Source organism: Panicum virgatum, chromosome 2N (assembly GCF_016808335.1).
Source record: "Panicum virgatum strain AP13 chromosome 2N, P.virgatum_v5, whole genome shotgun sequence".
Lineage (NCBI taxonomy): Eukaryota > Viridiplantae > Streptophyta > Magnoliopsida > Poales > Poaceae > Panicum > Panicum virgatum.
Window position 1 is genome coordinate 54,597,358 of NC_053146.1, and position 17,609 is coordinate 54,614,966.

Here is a 17,609-nt window from a genome sequence, read left to right on the forward strand (position 1 = left end):
TGCTTCTTTGAGAATTTCGCCATCAATTTGATAACCGTAGAAGACCACATATTTAACAAAGCAGCCATTCAGCGTTAGTTTGATTTCTGAGCCTACTCCTTACAACTGGCACCTGCCTCTGAAAGTCTGAACAAACCTTGGTTACTTGCACCCTTAATCATTTCTGCACATCTGCTTGCTCCATTGTATTATACTACTATCGAACAAGAAAGAGTTGCAAGAAACCCCAGAACGCAAGCAAGCAAACCTTTGCAGGCCGAGGTGATTAACAACTTTTGATTTCTCCCACCAAACACCATCTTGCATGCGTAACCTCATCAATTAACAATGCAATCTAAACGGCACTAATCATTTCGCATCTCAATCGCATGCGATAACTAACATGCCTGAATAATGTTCCCGATGGACGATCGATTCGATCACCTCAGCTTGGTCAGCTTCCAGCTCCGCCTGTCCAGGGGCTCGCTGCTCCCGGTGACGTCGTCCAGGTCCGTCACCTCCTCGCTGCTGGCGGCTGCCGCCACCGGGACGATCTCCTTGGTCGTCCGCCGCTCGCCGCTGAACCTGAGCATCTCGACCACCTCGGCCATGGCGGGGCGGCTCTCGGCGTTGCTCTGCGTGCACAACATGGCGGCCTCGACCACGGCGCGGAGCTGCTGCGCGTCGAACCGCCCGGCGAGGCGCGGGTCCGCGAGGCGCTCCCACTTGCGGCGCTCCACCAGCGGCGCCGCCCACTGCACGATCTCCCGCTTGACGCCGCCCGGCAGCTTCTCCAGCGGGCGGCGCGCGCTGATGAGCTCCAGCAGCAGCACGCCGAAGCTGTAGACGTCGCAGCTCTCGGAGACCTTCCCCCACATGGCGTACTCCGGCGCCAGGTAGCCCAGCGTGCCCTTCACCCGCGTCGTCAGGTGCGACACGCCGTCCGGGATGAGCTTGGCGAACCCGAAGTCGGCGACCTTGGGCACGAAGTCCGCGTCCAGCAGCACGTTGCTCGCCTTGATGTCCCGGTGGATGATGTGCGGGTTCGCCTCGTGGTGCAAGTACCTGCACGACACGGATCCGGTTATTCTTAGCAGAGGATCGATCATGAGATGGCGTATCCTGACCGTGGCAGGAACCAATGAACTCACGCGAGCCCCTCGGCGGCGCCGATGGCGATGGCGACGCGGCGTGCCCAGTCGAGGGGTTGATGCTGCTGTGACGAAGGGACGCCGCGCTGGGGGTGGAGGTGGGTGAGCAGGCTTTGGTTGGGCATGTAGTCATACACGATGAGGCGCTCGTCGCCGCCGGCGTAGAAACCGCGGAGACTGAGCAGGTTCTTGTGCCGGACACGTCCGAGGATCTCCACCTCGATGGCGAACTCCATCTCCGCCTTGGCCGTCATTGCCTTCAACCGCTTCACCGCGATCTGAACACGACACGTACCAACACCACCTTTAAATATTTCTCAGGACGGATGCGCCGGCCGGCGGCGGCAACAAACGACTACGACATACATGTAAAACTGATAGCAGCCGCCATGGACGGATCGTGCACGCACCTCGACACCCTTGGAGGTTCGGCCCCAGTAGACGGTGCCGAACCCGCCCTCCCCAAGCTTGTTGCTGTCGTTGAAGTTGTTGGTCGCCTGCAGGAGCTCCTTGAGGCTGTAGATCTCCCATGGGTAATCCATGCTCCAGTTCTTGGGCGTCCTCGATGGATTCGTTCTTCAATTTCATCCGATCCAGGACGGCGCGACGAGTCACAAGAAAAAAAGAGATTCATCAGCTCAACTTATCGCCAAATCAGAGACAGTACGCACAGTCGTGTTCATGATGCATATTATTAGGCGGAGCTAGACCAAAACTTTGGGGAGTGCACACCTTTTAAGGCACATTTCAGAGAACTCTCAAACCAGCTCCTTGCTACAGTAGTGGAGAAACTTACGGTGAAGTAAAATGAGTGGCTTAACCAACTCCTAGTTTTTTCTCGTATATTTGTGAAATGGCTCCTACTTTGTGATTTTGCGAAGTGATAAAATTGTTTACCAAATTAAAAAATAATTAATAATATTTATCAATGTATTCTGGTGAGGTTTGAAGAATAGAAGGCCAAAATTACAAAAAAAAAAAGTTGGTTTGGGTGGTCAAAATAACTCATTGGATCCCAAAATTCTCATGGGTTTATTGAGAAACAAAATGTTCCAATTCTTAACAAAATTGTCCAATCAATTTAGTTAGCATATATAGATCATGAAAAGTTATTTTTAGAGTAAGTGATTAAATTTTTAACAGGTGACCTCATAAATATAAACACTACTACAGATCGGGCCATTTGTTCCAGTTCCAAAGGGCTATTTGTCCCGGTTTTGGAACCGGGATTCGGCCGTCGGGAGGCTTTTGTCCCGGGTGGTAGAACCGGGACAAAAGGTCCCTCGCGCTAAAAAAATCTTTGCGCCCTGCGGGATTCGAACCCAAGAACTATTGACTAGCGCATGGCTTCCTTACTAACTCACCTAAGTAGTACATGTGACTCAGTAAAGAATAACTCCCTTTTGAACTATCACGTGGAGGGCCTATTGTCCGGGTTGGTACCACCAACCGGGATAAAAGGGTCACCATTTTGTCCGAGTTAGTGTTACCAACCGGGATAAAAGGGTTGGGACTTTTGTCCCGGGTGGAGCCACCAACCGGGACAAAAGGCTCATGTCTCCCCCGCTGGCCCGGCTAGACTTTAGACCCGGGACAAAAGCAACCTATTGTCCCGGGCCCAAAGACAATCGGGACAAATGGCCTGGAACAAAGGTCTATTCTGTAGTAGTGAAAATACATCATATGCTGATAAACTTTGAGATAACAATAAATTGCACGGGCCTTTAGAAAAATTGCTTGCGAGGAGAGAACTGTGACTAAAAAGTAGCGAGGCTGAGCAAAGAAAGTAGCAGAATAGATGGTGTTTTGGGGGATTAAATGGACGATGAGTTACAGCGTGAGGCCTACTTACTGACACGCCACAAATGGTTGTGTGACCTACTGTGTGGATCAATGCAGCTCAATCAGACTTGGCCTGTTTAGTCACTGGGGACACGAAGCTTGCTGGTTGCTGGGTCTTAACATGAGGCTGCTGCTCAGGCGCGGCTTAGTTTGCCGGCCACCCGGCCTAGCTCGTGGGTGCATGACCTTGGCCCAGGGGGGGTGCGTGTGTGGTCAAACGAGGATGGTTAGCACTAGAAATTGGTTTTGCCGTGGGTGCACTCGCACCCACTCTTTCCTACGTAGCTCCGCGCCTCCGCCCAGCATATATGTGTACCTGCGACGGCCGGCGGGCGCCGCGGCTGGCTTCGGCTCGTCATCGCCGGTGACGCAACAGAAGCACCTGTTGATCATCTCCACGCCACGGGCCGATCCACGGACCACGCGCGCGCGCGCCGAAGAGGCAGGGCGCACGACCTGGATCTGGGAGACGAGGAGGAAGACGACCGATCTGGACGCGGATGTGGATGCAGGTGAGAAACCGAGGCTGGAAGAGGAATGTTTCCAGGGGCGGCTAGCTCGCTAGGTCTTGCCTGTTGTTTGGCTCGCTTGCTACAAAATTGTCCTTGTGTTTGCCTCTCCTTGGAGACTTCACACCTCTAACAGTGACCTCCTCTCCTGTCCTGTGAAGACGCGCGTGGACGCGTGGTGAAGTGTGGTCTCTAGAAGCCAGAAGAGGCACCTCTTACAACCTCAAACCAGTGGCAGGTGTGCTGGGACTGAATGATACTACTCATTCCTTCTATTTTTAAATGATATTGTATAGTCTTCCAAATAATATTTTAACTACTCATTTATCATTATTATATCACTATTTATGGTCATAAAGTTACAATCATGATAAAAATATATTTGATTATGAATCCAATCACATAAAATTTGTATTATAAAAATAAAAAATAGTCAAATTATTAGTCAAAGATTGCAAAGTTTGAATCTGATATGTGTGTGCACCTTATAAAAGTAGATGGAGAGAGTAGTAGAGTAAAATACACTAACAATCTTAAACTTGTGATACTTAGGTCCATTAACTCGGAAAGGGCATTTTTACGTCGATAAACTTTTTAAGTTACTCACCGTGTGTGTGTAAAGTTTGCACTTAACACTACATTACATTACACGTTGATTGCACGGTCCCAACTCCCAAGATTGTCAACACGGATTATGATGAAAATTTACGCTTTTGCCCTTGACTTTCTTCTCCACCATGTCATCTCTATCTTCTGCTCTGCCTCTAAGCTAACGGATTACTTGTCGATCCCGCCACTTGCTAGGACCGCCCGACAGCCCGAGATAGGGTTAGATTGGAGAGAATGAGAGGAGATGGAAATAAATAATAAGTTAGGAGACCTACAATCAGCATGCTATCTTATGCTCTCAGCTTTACATGTAAACGTGGATATGTAACCACCTGTAGTGAACAATCTAGAAATCTAGAAATGCACTTTCAAAGTTAATAGAACAAAGTGACACACTCTCGTATGTTTAAAGAATAAAGACCGCCAATTCATTTTACTTTACTTAATTATATATATAGACCTCGCAGCTCCTCTCATTAGCCTGACAACTACTCTCTACTGTCCATCTGAATATCAGATGGATTGCATGGCAGATGACCCGTGCGTGCTAGCGAGCAGCGACTAGGTCAGTCAGGCAGTTGAACTCGACACATCAGAGCAGGGGCACCACGTTATGATTCACGACAGGGATTTGTTCGGACTGCTTCTGAACATTCCTTGTTCATTTTCACGCGGCTCAGTGCATTTGTCTGATGTATATCCTAGCTTGTGAATAAGCCGGCAGTTTTCTTATTTCCCAGCAGACCGAGTGAAGCGATCTAGCGCTGGAAGCAGAACAAAAAACAAAGAGATTTACCACTTACCGCACCTAATCTGCTAGGGACTGCTGCCGCTTCTATTTGTTTATGGATGAAGATGTCACTTCACTTTGGTCAATGAAATTCAAATGGAAATCCATGGAAAGCTCGCAGCAAGACCTGCCAATAAATCACTTGAGGCCTAGAGAAAAAGAAAAAGAACCGCATCTGCAGAATGCAGAGAAAGCAACAGATGTTAGGTTCAGAACCAAAATTCACTCTTTATTTTGTCAGCTTGCTTGTCTCCTGCTCATCTATTGTCTCTAAGCAGAATGTACATATCTGAACTCAAGATTCCGGCTGTCAGGCTGCATAAGCAATCTCACTGTATCAATGATAAAACAAGAAGAGAAGATACGACACGACACAACACATAAAACAGAAAACAAGCAACAAGCCAGCAACTATTGGCCCTGTTTGGTTTTATCAGTAGCGCAAACTTTGATCAATAATTAGAGATACTAAATAAAGTCAATTTACAAAACTAACTCTACAACCCGGCGCTACTTCACGAGACAAATCTAATAAGGTCTTTGACCGTACGTTTAGAGGATGGTTATTGTAGCATCACTGTAGCCAATCATTAATTAATTACCATCATTAGATTCGTCGCGAAAAGTTATACATATCTGTAAAAAGATTTTACAAATAAACTTAATTTAGTATTTCGTGCATTAAAAATTCTTTTTATAGCGCAAGTAGCGCAACCAAACGGTTATTTGGTTGCCAGATGCCACAAGGAAAACAGATCCTCTGCTGCACAGTGAATGTGCTCTAGGTTGTATAACCATCGTCGGTATGGAGCAAGTAACGTCTCTACTGCACAGGATCTCTTGATCTTACGACTGCAAATGCGATACTTGCACTTGTTGCATTGGAAATAGCTTCTTGTAGTCACAATTTATAATTCATAAAAGGGAAAAGTCTAATTTTCACTCCCGAACTATCGCAAAAGTCTGATTTTCAACCTTAATCACGAAACCGGACAACATAGGCCATCCAACTGTCAAAACTGGACAAATTTGGCCCTTGTAGTGGTTTTGAAGGTGGTTTTACATTTTCTAAATAAATAAATAAATCTAATTAGATTTAAAAAAATCAAAACTAATTCACTTTAAATCAGAAAAATATGAAACTAGTACCAAATTTTTTCTAAAAATATAACCTATCTATTATTGGTCCATTTGAATCGTAGTTATTAAAAATAATAGGCATAACTGCAAATAGCCAAATATTATAAACATAAAAAAATAGATCTGAATAGCTCACAAGTCATGTGACGATAGATAGGTTACATTTTTAGAAAAAAATTTATACACATTTCCTAATTTTTTGACTTAAAATGAATTACTTATAATTTTTTAGTGTAAAATTGAATATTTTTAATTCTCACAAAATGGAAAACCACCTTCAAAATCACCCAGGGGCCAAATTTGTCCGGTTTTGACAGTTGGATGGGCTATGTTGTCCGATTTAATAGTTGAAGGTTAAAAATCAGATTTTTGCGATAGCCGGACTTTTCCCTTCATAAAAATATGGGTGATACTAAAGCTCTAAGCAGCCGAAAATGATGCTGCGCTTCTTCCAGCTCTCGTCAGCTTGTTGAGGATTTATTTCTCTCGTCAAAATTGCCCCCACCCCTCTCCTTTTGCACCTATCGTAATCGAACTGAATATGCAAATATGCCACGGTGCCCAAGTCAGCGAAAGATGATTTAAATACTTCAGCATGACTCGCACTCACTCTCTTCACGGGCGTAATGAACTAATTCCCCCATAACACGCATTCTTTTATGAGAACTAAGGAAAGACATAGAAGAAGTTCGAAACTTAGTCTTTTATATTTTCTTTCTTATTTTTGTCTTTTTTGGTTGGAGATTTGGAATCTAAGTACTCAGATATGCTTTGACTTTGTGGCCAGATAAATTCTTTTGTAGTAGTTCAAGACAGGATTTTACACTTAATCTATAAACATACTACATCCGTGCACGGATGGTTACTTAATCCATGATTTTTCATTTAGGGTGTATTTAGATCACTTTGTATTTTGCATTTTTGGAAAGGAATCTTTAATATTTGAAGTATTAAATGTAGACTAATCAAAAAACTAATTACAGATTTCGTCTGTAAACTACGAGACGAATCTAATAAGCCTAATTAATTCATCATTAGAGCATGTTTACTATAGCATTACTGTAGCAATTTAGTGTCTAATCACGTCATAATTAGGCTCATTAGATTCGTCTCGCGATTTACAATCCATTTGTGTAATGCGATTTATTTTTTTGACTACATTCAGTACACCATACAAACGATTTATAAAAATTTTGCATTTTGTGTTTTGGGATCTAAACAAGACCTTAATCTATAAGCCATGATTAATTCATAATTAGCGGATGATTATTGTAGCATTACTATTGCAAATCATGGATTAAATAGGCTTATTAGATTTATTTCGCGATTTACAACTCATCTGTGCAAAAAAATTTGCAAATAGATTTTATTTAGTATTGCATGCGTATGTCCAAATATTCGATGTGATGTTTTTTATTGTAAAATTTTGGGATTCAAACAGGGCTTTAGGAGAACCTTTGTACTGCTCCTCATAGGCGCGCGGAGCAAAGCGCACTCACCGCACCTCCTCCACGCACCCCTCCACCCCCTCTCCCTCCCTCCTCTTCGCGCCGAGCTGCAGCAGCGCGGCCCCGGCGGTGTAGCGTGGCGATAGGGCTGGATAACGAGCCATCTCGGCTCGTTAGTACACTGGCTCAGCTCGGCTCATTATACAAACGAGCCAACAGACTAGCTCGGCTCGGTTCGCTAAAAAGCTCGAGCCAGCTCGTTTGGCTCACGAGCCAAATCATAAAAATATATATAGAGAGATTATAAAAGCAAGTGAGCAACAAACACAATGTATTTATAATTTTAACACTAGAGAATATAAATCCATTCATCAATTGATCTTCAATTCCACACTTTATACATGACGATAAGTCCACAATTTCATAATTGGACTGGGATGAGCTATCGAGAGATATAAACTTGGCTCGTTACGGCTCGCGAGCCAGCTCGAGTTGACTCGATATAAAACGAACTTAATGAGCTGGCTTGTTATAAAATGAGCTGGCTCATTGTAAAACGAGTCGAGCTCGAGCCGAGCCATTAACGAGCGAGTCGAGCGAGCTAGCGAGTTACGAGTTTTTTGTCCAGTCCTATGTGGGGGGAGGCAGAGGCAATCCATTATGGCGCGCCAGCGGCAGTGCTGGCGCTCGATTCCAGACAGCCCACTCGTTTCACATGGGTTGAGCCGGCTGACCTTTTATTATTTCTCATCCAATTTTTTCCTTTTACCTTAATTTGGCTTGTGTTAACTAATTTTTCCATGCGCGCATCGCAAGCTGTAAGATATAAAAGTCTAGTTATCTAATTTAGAGCCACATACTCTTTTTTTATCTTTTTTTTTCAATCTTTTTTGTCTTATCTTCTTTATGTTCAGTTTTTAATGTTCTTTTTGACAAATACTGAGTTCAAAGTATGCTAAAAAGTTATCTCGATAAATTATATTTTTACAAGTTGTATCACGAACTTATACATTAAAGTTGTGTAAAAAGTTATGGTGGAAGTTATGTTCAAAGTTATCATTAAGGAGACTGGACAAAGTTATGCGTAAAATTTGTACATGTCATTTTAAAAAATTATCCTATTAAAAGATTGTTGGAAAAAAATTTATGCGTAAAAGTTACAAATATCGTAAAAGTTGTGCTGAAAAATTATCATCTAATAGTTATGCTGAAGATATCATCCATTAGTTATCCAAAAAAGTTGTACAAAGTAACGTTCTAAAAATAGAAAAATTGTGGAGAATAAAATATTTCAAAAAGGAAAAATCTACCCTGTCCGAAATCGAGCGCTATTCCCAGCGCGCGCGCTCGCTTATTAGCAGAGCCCGCCGCGCGGCGGGGTGGAGGCGCGACGTGGTGAGGCGGGCCGCGGCGCCGCACGAGCGAGGGGAAGCGGGCAGCGGGTAGAACCAGCCGCTGGAGGGCGCAGCGCAGCGGCTCCTCACGGGTGCGGCACGGGCGCATCGCCGGCGGAGCGCGGCCGCGGCCGCGAGCGAGCGCGAGCTGCGGTGGCGGACCTTCTTCCCTCCCGCCCTCTCTCTTCGGGTCCTCCGCGACATGCGGATTCATGGTGGCGGTGGCGCGGCTCGCCTCGGCTCTGCATGGGTGCGGTGGCGGCGGAGGGAGGTCCTCGAGGTACACACGAGGAGGAGAGTGGCGGTGAGCGGCGGCGGCGACGGGAACAGGGAGGGGCACGGCGAAGGCGCGCGCGGTGGGTGAGGTCGGCGCGGGACGGTAGCGGAGGAACGTCATCACGCCAGATTTGGCGGAAAGGCTTCCCTTCCGCTTCGGTAGCATGCTTTTTTCCGAACCCTGCTACAGCTCGTTTTACGCTGGCCCAGTTCCCACCCGTAAAAACGCAAAATTTTACAAAAGAATTTTGCTAATTTAAAATACTAAATGAAGTCTATTTATAAATATTTTTTGCATAAATGGGTTGTAAATCGCGAGACGAATTTAATGAGCCTACTTAATACATGTTTGCAACAGTAATGCTACAGTACCATCCGCTCATTATTGATTAATCATAAATTAATTAGCATCATTAGATTCGCCTCGCGATTTACAACACATCTGTGCAAAAAATTTTGAAAATAAACTTCATTTAGTACTTCAAATGAGCACGATTCCGTCATAATTTTTTTTTGCATTTACACGCTAGCAAACTAAACACGGCAAGTGTATTGCAGTGCGGGTACCGGACGTTGCTGCAGATATCCTCAAGGTGGGCGGCGCTAGCTGTTCTGCAGAGGCCAACCAGCAGGTGCTCATCTGCTCTCTTCAGTCTGTCTCCACCCTATGTCCCTATCCTCTCATTTTCTGGGCGCAATTGAGCGAGACACGGGCGTCCAGTTACGGACCCCTATGCGGGGCCTAGCACCTCCGGGCGGCAGCTGGTCGGGGCGCCTCGGGGTCGACGCGCTCGCGGAGGCTCCGGCGCAGCGGCGGCTCAACAGCGCGCCGAAGCTAGGGCTCGCGACGGCCTGACCGCACGTGGACCCCGTGCAGGGTAGCGGCTCGAGGTGTAGCCTGCCGGGGCGCATCTGGGTTTCGGCGTGTTTGTTTTCTAAATTGCACTCACCATACAATAATTTGACAAGTGAGTACAAATTAGTCCATCAATTTGTAAAGTGCTCAATTTAGTACAACAATCTGACAGTTGGGTGCAGATTAATGCAACAACTTCGAAAATACTTAATTTAGTACAATAACTTGGTAATTTGTTGCATTCATAGTCCAAATATTGCACAACAATATATTTGCTAATGTCAGGTCACAATAAAGAGTATATTTATCGGTACCCTATAGCAGGAATACCCACTCTTACTGTAGCAAGGCAGGACTCGCGTAGTCATCCGTAACTACGCGATGAGGGGCGGAACAGCCAGGCCCCACGGGTCAGGATCTTTCCTCACCGGGTCAACGGCCCCGGACCCGCTCCCTGCACTGGGACGGGTCCGGTGACGCCACGTGCCCCTGAGGAGGAGAAGCTCCGATCCAACAGCTGAGGCCGCGGACCCCCATAGGGGTCCGGGACCTCCCGCGTCCATCCGGACCTCCCACGCGCGTAGAACCAACATACCGCCGGGGAGGGGTCCGGAGGCGCCACGTGTCCCGCAGGCGCGGGTCTTCCACTGGAAGACTCGCCCACCCACCGCATTCAATCTGGTTGAGGCGTGCTCTGCCGCCGCGGCACGCGGGGCAGCCTTTGTCAGGTCTCACTGTAGACCGCGTGTTACCGAGGTACACAGTACAGCCGCCTGCGCCGCATCCGCGCAGAGCCCGTCTGCCGCATTAATTGGATACGACGGCACACCACTTTTCCATCATGCTGCCTACGCCGCAATCTATACGGCCCGTTCAGCTATGCTGCAGGCGACGCCGCAAGCTACGCCTGGCGCCGCTTCGACAAGACAGCGCATGGGTATGCTGGACGGAGGATTCACAGAAGCAGGCAAGAAAATCCAGAAATGCGATCTCCTTCGCCTGCAATGCCATAATATATGAACAGTATGTTATTTTATACTACATCGTTTGGGCCCATATGTCGGAGACCCAACGGCCATGTACGCGGCTCACCTGAGATATAAAAGGGAGGCGCTCGCTGCACACTACAAGCTCTCTCAGGCTCTCAGAGCCCCAGACTCTCTCGAGGCAAAGGGAATACAACACACAGTGGACGTAGGGTATTACGCTCCGGAGGTCCGAACCACTCTAAACGCTGGTGTTCATTGTGTTCTAGATCGAGATCGAACTAGTCCTAGCTAACCCCCGAGTACACACCCTCTGGGCTGAGGCGGGTGCATTACGCCACCCGGCTGTGGTTTGCAGACCACGACATTTGGCGCGCCAGGTAGGGGGTTTTAGCTGGTTTTAGTTCGTCTCTTGCTCGTCTCCATGGTTCGGGTGGCTGAGCACTCCCACCACGACGACGACGTGGAGATGACGGAGGGTGTGGCGTCATCCGCGCCACATGCCTCTCGCCTTCCTGCTCCAGGGACAACCGTGCCCGTGGAGCAGCCATCGTCGCCCCCTCACAAGCTGCGAGCGGCGGAGCGCTGGCGGCAGCTAGGGAGTTGCTTCGCAACCCTCCGGCTGCTGCAGCCTCACCAGACGCGCTGACCGTCTCCTCCATCTGGTTCAGGCCCCTCCCAGTTCTGCAAGGACAGGGCAACGACCTCCGCCTGGCAATGCGGTGGTACCTTACCACCGACGCCAGGGCGGTGCGTCGGCGTCCGTGCGCTCCCCTACCGTGAGGGGTGCACGAACAGAAGACCTGCGGGCAGAACTCAACCGCAAGCGCGCGGGTGAGGACGCCCGCATCTCCGTGGAAAGGGCGCGAGAGCGCCTCCTCAACATTGAGGGTCGCAACCTCAACGCCGACTTGGAAGCAGTGGTACCCAAGCCTCCGGTGAACGCCCGGATAGAGGCGGGCACTCCGGTGGCTGGGGTGGTCTGCGCTGCGCTGGCGGATCACCTCCGCGCGGTGGCATGGCCGTCCAAGTTCCGCCCACACCTGCCGGAGAAATACGACGGTACCACTAACCCGTCAGAATTCCTGCAGGTGTACGTTACCGCCATCACAGCAGCAGGTGGTAACGACGCCGTCATGGCGAGCTACTTTCATGTAGCCTTGACCGGGCCAGCCCGGACTTGGCTCATGAACCTCACTCCTGGGACGATTCAGTCCTGGGAGGAGCTCTGTGCGAGGTTCACAGCGAACTTCGCCACTGCGTACCAGCAGCATGGTGTGGAGGCTCACCTCCACGTCGTGAGGCAGAAACCCGGAGAGACGCTCCGGGCATTCATCTCGCGCTTCACCAAGGTACGGGGTTCCATTCCTCGTATGTCTGATGCATCTATTATCACTGCTTTCCGTCAGGGGGTACGTGATGAGAAGATGCTAGAGAAACTGGTGACGCACGAGGTGGAAAGCGTTACCACACTTTTCTCCCTGGCTGACAAGTGCGCCAGGGCCGCTGAGGGCCGCGCATGGCACTCAGCCCCCAAGACGGAGACGCCAAGGCTGGTGGCTCCGGGGCTACCGCCCAAGGCGGTGGCAAGAAAAAGAAGAACAAGAACCGGAGTTGCGGGGAGCCACATCCCGGCGGTCCAGTCACTGTAGCAGCGGCACCAGCTGCTGCGGCTGTGGCTGGGGGCCAGAATGCACATGACAAACGCTCGCGCCCGCAAGATGGCAGCGGAGGTTCATGCCCAGTGCATCCCACCGCTCGCCACAGTGCCGCTGACTGTCGCGAGATCCAGAAACTTGCGAAGCGCGTCAGTGGGCGGCATGAGCAGGCCTCCAAGGACGGCTCACCCCCTCCTCGCCAGTGGCCTGGCAAGGAGAAGGCCTCCGACAGTGAGACCGCTGCCGGGAAGAAGGAGCTGTGGTACCAATCCCCCGCTCGGGAGCTGAAGGGCGTTTACCGCCACGACAACTCCGACTCCGACAACGAGGAGCGCCGCAAGAAGCTGTACGTAATGTACGGTGGAAAATGGGAGCTTGTCTCCCAGCGGGATGTGAAGACCCTTCGCCGAAATGTCCTTTCGGTGAAGCCGTGGGTCCCGAAGGCGCCGCCGCACCACAAGTGGATGAACACCACCATCTCATTCGGGTCATCTGACTGCCCGGAGAACATGGCCGGGGCTGGTGTACTACCTCTAGTCACCGCCCCTGTCATAGCCAACATCAGGCTCTATCACGTGCTGATAGACGGTGGGGCCGGCCTCAACGTCATCAGCTATGCAGCATTCAAGCAGCTGCAGATCCCGGAGTCCAAGCTGACTCCCTCTCGCCCATTCTCTAGAGTGGGCCCACATCCGGTGTTCCCTCTGGGGAGCATCACCTTGCCGGTCACGTTCGGGACCGAGGAGAACTTTCACACAGAGAGCGTCCAGTTTGATGTCGCGGAGGTGAACCTCCCGTTCAACGCCATCATTGGCCGGCCGACTCTCTACCGCTTCATGGCCATTGCCCATTACGGGTATTTAGTCCTGAAGATGCCTTCCCCTGCCGGTGTCCTCATCGTGTGGGGTGACCGCACCGCTGCCGTCGCTGCAGTTGAGAGATTGCATGCTCTGGCGGCAGAGGCTGCACATTCCGAGGAGGACCCATCCACCACGCAAGCCAGGGCGCCTGCAAGGGCACCTAGGGTTCAGCCGTCTGATCCGGACGACATTCCCGTGAAGACGGTGCAGATTGGAATGGACTCCTCCAGGACCACCCGCATCGCAGGAAACCTGGAGGACAAATAGGAAGACGCGCTCACCACTTTCCTCCGGGCAAATGTGGACGTGTTCGCCTGGGAACCGTCACAGATGCCCGGGATCCCCAGGGAAGTGATCGAGCACCATCTGAGGATCTACCCCGACGCCACACCGGTACGCTAGAAGCCTCGGAAGCAGTCTGTGGAGCGGCAGAACTTCATCCATGAAGAAGTCCGCAAGCTGCTACACGCTGGCTTTATCGAGGAGGTCCACCACCCCGAGGGGTTGGCCAACCCGGTCGTCATCCCAAAGGCCAACGGGAAGCTTCGGATGTGCATCGACTACACCAGCCTCAACAAGGCATGTCCTAGAGACCCCTATCCTCTTCCACGTATCGACCAGATCGTGGACTCCACCTCCGGGTGCGACCTTTTGTCTTTCCTAGATGCATACTCTGGTTTCCACCAGATTTAGATGTCTAGAGAGGATAGGAAGCATACTGCTTTTGTAACAGTGGATGGACTTTATTGCTATATTGTCATGCGATATGGTCTACGGAATGCCTTACCCACGTTTGTACGAGCTATGAACAAAACTTTCTGTAATCTAATTAGAGATATTATTGAGGTATAAGTTGATGACATTGTGGTCAAGACTAAGGTAGGGTCAACACTAGTTGAGGACCTGTCCGTCGTCTTCGACCGGCTGCGCGCCACGCGTACGAAGCTAAATCCCGAGAAGTGCATTTTCGGCGTCTCGGCAGGGAAGCTGCTGGGTTTTCTGGTCTCACATCGAGGCATCGAGGCAAACCCAGCCAAGATCAAGGCAATCGAAGCGATGAGGCCTCCCGGCCGCATCAAGGACGTCCAGAAGCTTACTGGATCTCTGGCTGCTCTTAGCCGCTTCATTTCGAGGCTGGCTGAGAGGGCCCTCCCTCCCTGCCAGTATTGGTGGCTCCAGAGGCAGGTGAGACGTTGTTTTTGTATCTTACTGCGTCTGCAGAGGCGGTCAGCATGGTGCTGGTCACCGAGAGGACGGAGCAAGCTCGCTAGGGAGACACCAGGGTCTCCACGACCAAGGATGGTGAGCTGGACCCCGGACATGGGGGTCCGGAGGAGCCTCGTCCCAGTGGGAACCCAGAACCGCTGGGGGCCCAAGGACCTGGCGTGGTGGATAAGGGCGAGCCGGACCCGGTCGCCAGGGTCCGGACCATCCAAAAGCCAGTCTACTACGTCAGCGAAGTCCTCCACAAGGCAAAGACCAGATATCTTGAGACGCATAAGCTTATCTATGCCATACTTATTGCGTCCAGGAAACTGCGCCACTACTTTCAGGCACACCGAGTTGTCGTAGTGACCTATTACCCGCTAAGAGCGATCCTGCACAACTCCAACGCCACGGGCAACATTGCCAAGTGGGCAGCAGAGTTGGCTGAGTTCCAGCTGGACTTCCAGCCTCGCCATGCAGTCAAGAGCCAAATCCTGGCTGATTTCATAGCGGAATGGACTCCTTCCCCGAGCAATTCTGGGGTCCGGACCTCAACGCTGGACCCCCGGACCCGGAAGTCAGGACACCAGTCTTCACTGAGCCCCACTGGACACTCTTCTTCGACGGATCCATCCGCAAGCAGTGGGCTGGAGCTGGTGTGGTCCTCATCGACCCAAACGGAGATCAGCTGAAGTACATGGTGCACCTTGAGTTCAAGGCCACCAACAACATGGCGGAGTACGAAGCTCTGATCTTTGGCCTGACGCAAGCCCTGTCTCTGGGAGTCCGGCAGCTTCTGGTGAAGGGAGATTCTCAGCTAATCATCAAGCAGGTCCGAGGGGATTGTAGCTGCAACAATCCCTAGCTCGCGGCATACCTCATTCACGTGAGGAAGCTCGAGAAGGACTTCGACGCCTTGGAACTGCAACATGTTCCCCGCGAACTCAACTCAGTAGCAGATGATCTCTCTGCGAGAGCATCTACCTGGGCATCTGTGCCCGAAGGCGTCTTTGAAAGACGGTTGCTGAGGCCTACCGCCCAGCCTGCCGAACTGGGTGAAGGGGATCAAACTAGCACCTCGAAGCTAGCGGTCTCGGCGGCATTCCACCTGTGGTGCCCGCCCTGGGTTGTGAGCTCTGTTGAGGATCCTGGAGACATTATAGAGCCACTCCCACCTGCTAAGGGAGCTCCCGATGCATGGATCTCCGAGATCCGGGACTACCTGAAGGACAATATCCTTCCTGATGACGATGTGTCCGCTGAGCGCATAGTATGATTGGCTAAACGCTATGCGGTGGTAGAAGGGGATCTCTACCGCCGTGGCGCCAATGGTATCCTCATGCGGTGCATTTCCCAGGAAGAGGGCCGCGAGCTGCTCACGGAGATCCACGGAGGCAAGTGTGGAAGTCATTCCTCATCTCGCACGCTTGTTGATAAGGCCTTTCGGCATGGCTTCTACTGGCCGACAGCACCCCAGGATGCGGGTGAACTGGTAAAGTCCTACAAAGCATGCCAGTTCCATGCAAAGCAAATACACACACCGGCTCAAGCTCTGCAAATGATCCCGCCCTCATGGCCATTTGCCGTATGGGGCGTGGATATCCTGGGGCCGTTCCCCCGGGCCGTCGGCGGGTACCGGTTCCTCTACGTCGCCATTGACAAATTCACAAAATGGCCGGAGGTTACCCCTGTGGTGAACATCACCAAAAAATCAGCAGTCGCATTCCTCAAGTCCATTGTGTGCAGATTTGGCATCCGAAACCGCATCATCGCGGACAACAGGACCCGATTCAAAAGCAGACTCTTCCAAGAGTACTGCGAGGACATCGGCATCCAGCTATGCTTTGCGTCCGTGGCACACCCCCGCAGCAATGGACAGGTCAAGAGAGCGAATGGAGAGATCCTCAGGGGACTCAAGACCCGCACTTACAACTGCTTGAAGGAGCATGGTGCCAAATGGGTTGATGAGCTATCGTGCGTACTATGGGGCAACCGAACCACACCCAGCCGAGCCACCGGGGAGACTCCATTCTTCCTGGTCTACGGGGCTGAAGCATGCCTTCCCCCGGAAATTCACCTAGGCGCACCACGGGTCCAGACTTTTGATGAATCCATGCAGGAACAACTGCGGCGTGATGATGTGGACTTCATAGAAGAACAAAGGTGGCGAGCAGCAATCCGAAATGCACGCTACAACTAGGCGCTTAGGCGCTATCACCAACGGTTCGTGCACAGTAGGGAGCTCCGAGCTGGCGACCTCGTCCTGAGGTGGATCCTAAACCGAGCAGGGCTCCACAAACTCTCCCCCAGCTGGGTGGGGCCCTTCAAGGTTACAGAAGTATGCCGGCCCGGATGCGTTCGCCTTGCCACAGAAGATGAGATGCCGCTACCCAACCCATGGAATATAGAACATCTCCGTAAGTCCTTTGTAATAAGATAGAATTAGCGTGCGGCCCAGAGCGGTGGGGGTCCGACCTCGTAAACCCTGCCTCTGGCATCCATCGCACCATCGGCTAGCATTAACGCGCGGCCCAGAGCGGTAGAGGTCCGCCCTCATAAACCCGGCCTCTGGCATCCATCGCGCAAGCCATGTATATCAAGTTGCAAAGGAAAGATTTGCTCCCAGTTCTGTCTTTGTGTCAAAATTTTATTTCGCATTTAGATTCTCGAGTTTTTACCTTTCTAACGCCCGCGCGGACTTCCACTCTGGTCGCTACAGCTAAGATCTGTATTGAGTTGCTGGGCTGCCGTACAGGTACGGACCCTCTTGCTGCTGGGAGAGGGGTCCGGACCCCTAGGGACCTGCTCTGGAGAGGGGGTGCTTATTTTCTGGGGTGGTCCGGAGTCCTGTGTAGCCGCTTAGCCGGTTCCGTACCCAAAACCTACACACTCCACCACCCTGTAG

The 17,609-nt window shown here is 50.8% G+C and overlaps 1 protein-coding gene across 1 annotated transcript; it reads right to left on the minus strand.

Annotated features, from left to right (window-relative positions):
- Positions 1-262: 262 nt before the first annotated feature.
- On the minus strand, positions 263-3,550 carry LOC120658930 (PTI1-like tyrosine-protein kinase At3g15890). The gene is made up of 4 exons (XM_039937044.1): positions 3,289-3,550; positions 1,541-1,706; positions 1,131-1,408; positions 263-1,044 (listed from the first exon to the last, which is right to left on the minus strand). Exons 1-4 carry the CDS (start codon positions 3,363-3,365, stop codon positions 420-422), a joined length of 1,146 nt encoding a protein of 381 aa, XP_039792978.1. The 5' UTR covers positions 3,366-3,550; the 3' UTR covers positions 263-419.
- Between the last annotated feature and the right edge of the window lie 14,059 nt (positions 3,551-17,609).

Excerpts from the sequence above, each read along its gene's own strand:
- LOC120658930 (XM_039937044.1), bottom strand. The coding sequence starts at position 3,365 with ATGATCAACAGGTGCTTCTGTTGCGTCACCGGCGATGACGAGCCGAAG. Across the intron at positions 1,409-1,540 it reads GAACCTCCAAGGGTGTCGAG|ATCGCGGTGAAGCGGTTGAA; the intron begins GTGCGTGCACGA and ends TGTCGTGTTCAG. Across the intron at positions 1,045-1,130 it reads GGCGCCGCCGAGGGGCTCGC|GTACTTGCACCACGAGGCGA; the intron begins GTGAGTTCATTG and ends CGTGTCGTGCAG.